An 8,251-nucleotide genomic window follows, 5' to 3' on the forward strand; every position below is an offset into this window, starting at 1 on the left:
TGGATCCGCGCGCCTGCATGATCGATGGCGAACATTATGCCCCGGTTCTTTATCAAGAAAACCAAAACAAAACATATATATACCCTAGATCTAATTTTCCAGCTGATAAGAACATCCCGCAAAATTACCCCTTTGGATCATACTTATATCTAGACGGATTCAACGTATTAACTAGTTTCCGTTTTTGTTGCTTGATCGCTATAAATCGGCAAAACGTAACCCGATGCTAACTAGCTATGAAAATTGTCTGCTACCCTCAGTAAATTCCCAGGCCGGATTGAGTTTGTTATCGATAAACACACCGCTAAATAATGGATTTACTGGGCAGTATTTTGAGTTCCATGGAGAAACCTCCTTCAGTAGGAGAGAAAGAAAAGAAGTTAGCACAAGGTGAGAGTCAAGGAGATACAATTTTTCCTGATGATTAGTTATTTTGCAATTTGCATTTGATCGTCCACGACGTAGAACTAGAACTTAAGTGCAGAGCTGCGGCCAAGCTACCGGTAATTGCATCAACTCTGACCCCGTGGCTGTGGCTTGCTGTGGCCTGTGGAGAGGCAACGAGTCCCTTGCTCCGCGGCCGCGCGCGCGGTAAACTTTAGTTTCAGCTAAACTAACATTACAGCCAACTATAGCCCGAATTTTCTGTCTCTTTCGTTCGTTAAGCCTCTTATTTGGGTAGGGTCGGCTCATCTCTTTAGAGCCAGAAGCGGACCATAGGCATTCTCCTTCAAACACCATGGCCATTTACGGCCATATTTTTATGCCCCCCAAATTCCCCAAAATTTCATTTTACCTCATGCATATCCAATTTATTCTATATTGTAATTTAGGCCTAGATCTAGGCTATTATACGTCGGATCCACTTACCTTCTTGACTGAATAAATCTGTTTAATGGTCCATTTTCAGGAAATTATGGGTCGAAATCGACATCCATGTTGAAAATCTTGCAAACCGTATTTTAAACTCTCTCTGCGCATGACGTCGTCTAAATATCATCCCTTCTAGAAGGCAAAATGATTATGAAGAAAAACTGTGATAACGTCATTATGAACTTGTAGCTCGATGCATACAAAGGGGCTTTGCTTACCTTGCACATTTTGCTGTTGATGTAGAATGGCCATGCAATTTTGTGTGTATTATTTGAGCTTTGTTGGGATTGATTCTGTGTTTTACCCCTCGTCTTATCTTGATCCTTATTCTTTTCCTGACCCCTATTCTCTTCTTGACCTTCTTCAAATGAAGAGAGGAAGAACCAGATTGAGAAGATGAAGCTGGAGGACAGGAAGCGGAAGAACGAATTCAGAGCAAAAGTCGAGAAAGAAGTTGATGCATTTCTGAATGACAGCGCACGAACCAGACTGAAGTATCCACCAATTGACAAGGTTTATCGCAGCATAATGTAAGTCTTACCGTAATCCTATGTTTTTCCATCCATCATACAGCAAGTCGGTGAACTGAACATACAAAAATAGGGTTGTAGGCAATGTACCTCTAAGATGTTTTTAGAAAGCTAAATGAGAAAAGAATCTCCAAAGATACAACTTTTGTTTAATTTGATAATGAGTTGTGTCATCAAATCCAGATTAAGCATTAATGTAGACCTCCAAATCCCCAATTAAAGTTGTCTTTCCTACCCTGCAAAAAGACATATTTTATACATAATGTTTATTATCTTTGGAATTTTATTTAATTTTGTTGCCCTATCACAAGTATAATCTTTAAAGATTTTAATATGTATTGATTTTCCAGAATGAATTTGGTTGTAAGAAATACATATAAAAGGTGGGAATCTGTGTATGGCCTAATTATTTAATGTTATAACTTTAGAATATATGTATAATTTAATTAAATATTTTGGGCAAACTTTTTATTTGCACTGTCTATGAACAAATCTTTTTGGAAAATGACATAGATGTATATATGGTACTCTTTGACATTAAAGCATACTTCAGAATCCTGCCACCAATTTTGATGAGTCATTTCACTTTGAAATATTCTGTTTTACAGACATGATGTTGCAGAGGTAGCTGGAATGACTTCATTCTCATTCGGAGAGGCAGAGGTAGACCGCTATATCATGTTGTTCAAAAAGGTATGGGGCAATGGTTTTTGCTGCTTCAAGAATTAATAAGAGATATGAGAGATATATGCTGCTTATAAGTAATGGCTTGCATGGTGATGTGAGAGATATTGCAGTGTCGGTTATTGTCATGTATTCATCAGTGAAAGTGTATTTTGGTGGTTTTAACTCTTAAGCCCATCGTGCTCTACAGGATCCCCCTGCTATCCGATTTTTGGAAGAAATGGCAATTGTATTACTATTAAATATGGAAATCTAAACATACATCATCTATTAAACTGAGTTTGGTTCTAAACAATCAATATTCCTCACAACCATAATTTCTAATTATTCTAGTCAGAATACAAGCCAAATTAGTTTCCAATCATAGTCAAATGCACTAGTGGTATGACGTCACTACGATTCTGAGCTGATTTAGGTTTTCCTTCTCCAAAGAAGAATGAATTTCCTTTAAGTTTAGATTTTATTCATCATATGACTATTCAGATCCTCAATCGTATTAAGATTTTTGAATTTTGAATGTTTATAACAAATTTTTTTGCAAATTCTTCCCAAATCAGATCCTAGTCGGTCGTATAGTGTCTAATTTGAAAGCCGTAAGAGGATCAAAACAAAAGTAATGTAGACTTGTTTGGCTGGTCACATTTGTTTCTTCATTAAATACAGTAATATCCTTTTGTAATTCCCATTTCTCCTTTATTTTGAGGTATATTTCAGCAACCAGAGTCTGCTGACTTTTAAGAATAGGGACAAAACTAACTAATCATGCGTCATGTGTCTTCCATTTAAATACATGTACATGTACTAACTTCCAAACATGCATAACGGATACATTGAGTGATTTCAAGTTGGATGTTAGTATTAGTGTTAGTGTTAGTGTAATTTTGCAAAGTCGATAAAACTAGCTACCGGAAGTTGACGATATTCCAGGGGCAGATCTAGGGGGTTTCAGCGGTTTAAACCCCCCCCCCCCCCCCCTCCATGGGCGCCCAAGGGAAGAAAAAAAGTGGACAAAAGGGGGGGGGGGGAGAGAAGAAAAAAAGTAAAACAGCGCAATTTTTGGAAAATCCTGGATCTGCCACTGGGTTAACCCCCCCCCCCCCCCCCCCCCTGGCAAAAAGCTAGATCCACCCCTGTATTCAGAGGTCAAAGCCTTAACACCAGCTGATTTCCATTTTTGTGTTTAGGGCTGGTGTTAGTGTTTATTCAACACTAACACCAGCCCTAAACACCCAACTTCAAATCATTTGTGCTTGTGAAGGTACATTATGTTCCAAAAGTGTCTTGTGCATAATTCCTTTTATTGAATGTTTTCTTGATACAGGAAATCCCTCCTACTGAGGAGGAACTCAATGCCTACAAGAGAGGAGAGAAGTGGGACCCAGAGGAGGCCAGGTTCCTGGCAAAGAAAGTGGTACGTCGAAATAGAATCGTTCATTTCTTTTCTTCTGTTTTCTTGTTTTGTGTGGCCTGTTACAATAAGAATTCAGTAAGTTTATTGTAATTGATTTATATAATCAGTAACACAAATGTGTGGCTTATTCCTTTTCTTTCTTTCCCCATGTTTGTACAACCCATGGAAAGAGAAATAGAATAATGTCATTGACATATTACTGGCAGTATGAACTAAATATGTTGATGTAGATTGTAGGTTCATCTCAGTCACTTTAGAATGTTGAAATAAAGACTTTATAAAAAAGACAACATCAATTACAAATGTGAGTTATGATTCAAATTCTGGGCTTCAAATATGAGGTAAATCAAAATTATGTACTACCTTTAATGAATGAATATATTACAGCATTATTTTATTTTCCTGTTGCTTGAAATCCGTGCAGGCGGAGGAGGCGGAGAAGGCGCGGCAGGTGGAAGAGGCAAGAGAACCGGTCAAGGTGGTACCCACTTCAGATTACAAGGCTAAGTACAAAGACTTGATCGGGGAGGAGAGTGCCAAAGATGCAGCCCGTCATCTCACACCAAACAAGCAGTTTGGCTTCGGTAAGTCTTCCATTGATTCTTCCTATCCATCTATGTTAAAGTCAGGTGATCTGTCGCATGGTCCGAGTATTAAAGTCAGGTGATCTGTCACATGATCTGAGTATTAAAGTCATGTGATCTGTCACATGATCAGGTGAAATTTCCTCTGGACAGTCTTTATCTTGTGGAAAAGACAGGGTATGGGTTATGGTTGCAATTTGGGTGCTTTGTTTAGGGCCGGGTTGAGGTGAAGTGTTGGGTCCAAATTTGAATTTCAGATTTATTTCTTTTGTGTGTGTGTGTGTACCGTAAGGAAATGACTGCAGAGCAATATGCGCTGGAGCAAGGGTTATGGAACCAAAATTCACTGTGAAACTTTGATGGTTACGAGGGTGGAATTCTAATTTCCATGTACTTCTTTATTTGTTGTTATCTTTATGCCTCCGTTACGAAGTAGCCGGAGGCATTATGTTTTCGGGTTGTCCGTCAGTACGTACGTACGTCCCGTTCTCGTGATCGCGTTATCTCAAGAACCGACTGATGGATTCCTACCAAACTTTGGTCATGTATGTAACTTGCAGAGCCCATGAATTGATTAGATTTTGGGGTCATGAGGTCATAGGTCAAAGGGCTCATTATGTATGCAAAAGTAGCTTGTGATCACATTATCATTAGAACAGATAGACAGATTACCATGAAACTCAGGACATGTATGTATCTTGATGAGGCAATGAACTGATTATATTTTGGGGTCATGAGGTCAAGGTCAAAGATCATGGGGCTCATTATGTATGCAAAAATAGCTTGTGATTGCATTATCATTAGAACCGATGGATGGATTACCATCAAACTCAAGACATGTATGTATCTTGCATTTGGGGTCATGAGGTCAAAGATCAAAGGGTCATACATGTATATGAGAAAAATCTTGTAATCACGATATTCTGAGAACCTGTTAATGGATTTCAACCGAACTTGAATTTGAAAAATTTCTTCCATTTTGGTTTCTAAAATTGCTCTATGACGGAGGCATCACTTTCGACTGCGCGCAGTCAAAGTTCCATCTAGTTTTTTTTTACATTACATTAACGAGTGTCATGTACTTTAATTTCATGATATTTAAAGGAACTACTAAATATATTCATTGCAGTCAACTTTTTCATTGGTTTGATTTGAAAATAGAAAGTTTTTCATTGTACCATATGCATTTTTTAAATTTATTTTTAATTTTTTTACATGAGTGAAGATGACATTAACGAGTGTTATTTAATTAATTTCATGATATTTAAAGGGACTATTAAATATATTTAATTATTTATTACAGTGTTACTTAGTCAACTTTTTCTCTGTTTTGATTTGAAAATAGAAAGTTTTTCTTAGATTCAATAGATAGGCATGTATATATGCTTAATCGGGCTTACTATTAGATAGATGCAAAGTGAGATAAGGAAAGGGTGTATGAGATGTCAAAATGGTATATGTGCATACAGACCACATATCAAATAATCGTTGATCATTCTACCTCCGGTATCTATATATTGTATTCTGTCTTCACAGTTCCGAGCGAAAATAAAAGAGACAAACGTTCAGTGGAGGAGACGTTAGATGCAATACGAGCTAAGAAGCAGAAGAAATATGATGACGGTATCCACCAAGTTCCGAGTAATATCGTGGCAGAGCTTTGCAGTACATCAAACACAGAAATCATCGTGGAGGTTCCAAGTGCTAGTCAAATTGAGGCAAAGACAGAGAGTAGCAGTTCATCAAAAACAGAAGATCAATGATGCTTGTATCCCTCAGTTTCTAGATATTTATATGTATTTTTTTTTCGTTATGCTTGTGTAAGTTTATTTTTCCACTGCAAGTACATTTTACTTCTCATGCAAATATCAAGGATTCTTTAAAGCTGTGATGGAAGGCAGGGCTCCCCACACGCTTTTATTTTATTGCTTGGATCCAAAATGATATTAAAGATAAAGACCAGTTATGGTCATGCGATTGCATTGTGAAAGAAACGTTGTGGAATCGATCAGAAAAGGTTGATCATCTAGCATATAACTATTGGTGTGTACTGCAAGGTTCTGGAATCATCAAAATGATAAGAAATTTGGCCCAGTCTTCGTAAAGTTACAAGCACTTACACAGAAGATGTGTATTGGACTACGCACACATGCGCGACACATGCGTTTATCTCTCACAGTCCAATAGATAAACTAATTTACCAAATATATCAATTAGTAGGCGGTTTCCCGGCAAATTTTTTATCATCATGTATTGGTCAAAACATATTCTTTCACATGATTAGAAATAAAGAGCATCCATTTCATTTTTTTTCCCAAAACTGGTCTTTCCCTTTAAGGGGTCTGAAGGCCATATTTACTTTTACAATGTATGGGTAGGACCACTAGGATGTGGGACTCAGAAGCATAATTGTGTGAGACAATTTGTAAAGAACCCCAGTTCCAGTTTGTGTGGAGCCCTATCATATTAATGTTTGTAATCATGTTCATCTAAAATTAAACATTCTGAAATGAGATATGTTGTAAGGAATAAAATAGAATTTAAAACACATACAAAAACATCCTCCTCTTTGATTGAAATACAATTCACATAAGCATTTATCTGCAAAATGATTTTTTTTATTTAAAAAAAACAAAATTTATATTGATTTTTAATGTGATAAAGAAGTGATGCATCAATTATTGTCCATTACTAGCAATCTTCTTTGTTTCAAGGGGCAAATAGAAGGTATTTGGTGTCCTATTTCTTACGAAGTATACATTTTGAAGTATTAATGATATAAAAAAATATACAATTGAAGTATCATTTTACTTGTTATTTAGTACTCTGCTCCAAGCTGTAGAATAGAGCTAATGATAAACTTCATACGATCATCTGATGTACTTACCAGTAAATCTTTGGTGTTATATTTTATATTTTGAACATACATGTATATAAATTGACATCAAAAGTATCATGCTACTTAATAAATTTTCTCCTTTCAAGCTCTAGCAGGGCTTGCAAATTTAACAGTCATCCAATATGCTGATGTCTTTATATTTGTGGATGTGGTTGGTAGTATATATGAGACAACCAAAAAAGCTTGAACTTGCCCAAATATAGCAGGGAAAAAAAATCATGAATATACCGGTATACATGTAGATTTCATATGAGCACTTTCAGTTTTGCACATCAGTGTGATTTAATTCCTCCTGACTTTTAAAGGTACTATGTCCCATTTGCAGGCCAAAAAAAAGAAAAGGTTAAATTCCAACGGCATTTGAAAGATAATACTAATTTAGAGCTTCCCTGAAAAAAGGGGGCTTGAAAATGTCTTTAAGTGAGAAAATAACGACTATTAGTTGTCAAAACGACTTAAGAGCTTTAGAGCCTGTAAGTCATAGTCTAATTTTCAGACCATTGTACCGAATGGTCTTACGTTTTATGCTGCGCACAGATTCAATCAGTTTAATTTTGGCCATTACAAGAATTGGGTTATTGACGTAGAAAAATGCTCATGTACTCTTTACAGCTCATTTTATGTATGTTATTACCAAAAAAGAAAAAAGCTGGTCAGTCACTCAATAGCGTCTGACAGTGAAATATTAGGAAACTGGTAACGTTTAAATTTCACAGATAGGACATACATGACATAGTCATATTTCCTGCAAAGTTCTACACAATTTGATGTTGGCTGCAAAAGGGACATAGTATCTTTAAGTAATATTATTCATACCCTTACCAAGTTTTGTAATTTTTAAGTATTTGAAAAATTGATTTGTCGCGATTTATATTTCTTCAGAATGTGACACATTAAGGCTTACATCTACAAGTATTTAACAAAGGCCCTAATTCAACCAGTCCACTTTTAATTCTTGAGTTACAAAAATCAAAACAAAAACATCAAATTACAAAGGGTATGAATAATTGAGTTGTTAAAGGTAATACAAAGTTTTGATATGGGGTCATGAGTTTGGTTCGAATGAACATATTGGAAGCATGCCGATCCTACAATATTCAATGATCGGTGTCACGGTTGATATCAAGTCTAAAGTGATGAAATTTTGAATTAACTCTTTATGTTGTATAGCTCCCTCTCAAGATTGATATTACTGTAGCTTGAAAACAATGTTTCTTGACTAAAATCGACTGAGTTTCTACTTCCGTTTGGAAATTAGATATCAGAACTG

At 36.2% G+C, this 8,251-nt stretch overlaps 1 protein-coding gene across 1 annotated transcript; it reads left to right on the forward strand.

Moving 5' to 3' along the window:
* The first annotated feature begins 254 nt into the window (after positions 1-254).
* On the forward strand, positions 255-7,097 carry LOC592218 (sperm-associated antigen 7). The gene is made up of 6 exons (XM_030986810.1): positions 255-390; positions 1,247-1,403; positions 2,012-2,096; positions 3,409-3,498; positions 3,923-4,082; positions 5,619-7,097. Exons 1-6 carry the CDS (start codon positions 312-314, stop codon positions 5,843-5,845), a joined length of 798 nt encoding a protein of 265 aa, XP_030842670.1. The 5' UTR covers positions 255-311; the 3' UTR covers positions 5,846-7,097.
* The last annotated feature ends 1,154 nt before the right edge of the window (positions 7,098-8,251 follow it).

The sequence above is a fragment of the Strongylocentrotus purpuratus genome, unplaced genomic scaffold (assembly GCF_000002235.5).
Source record: "Strongylocentrotus purpuratus isolate Spur 01 unplaced genomic scaffold, Spur_5.0 spur5_scaffold_16, whole genome shotgun sequence".
Lineage (NCBI taxonomy): Eukaryota > Metazoa > Echinodermata > Echinoidea > Camarodonta > Strongylocentrotidae > Strongylocentrotus > Strongylocentrotus purpuratus.

Coding starts and splice junctions, on each gene's coding strand:
- LOC592218 (XM_030986810.1), top strand. CDS start 312: ATGGATTTACTGGGCAGTATTTTGAGTTCCATGGAGAAACCTCCTTCA. Junction 1,404..2,011: donor AAGGTTTATCGCAGCATAAT/GTAAGTCTTACC, acceptor TCTGTTTTACAG/ACATGATGTTGCAGAGGTAG. Junction 2,097..3,408: donor ATATCATGTTGTTCAAAAAG/GTATGGGGCAAT, acceptor TTCTTGATACAG/GAAATCCCTCCTACTGAGGA.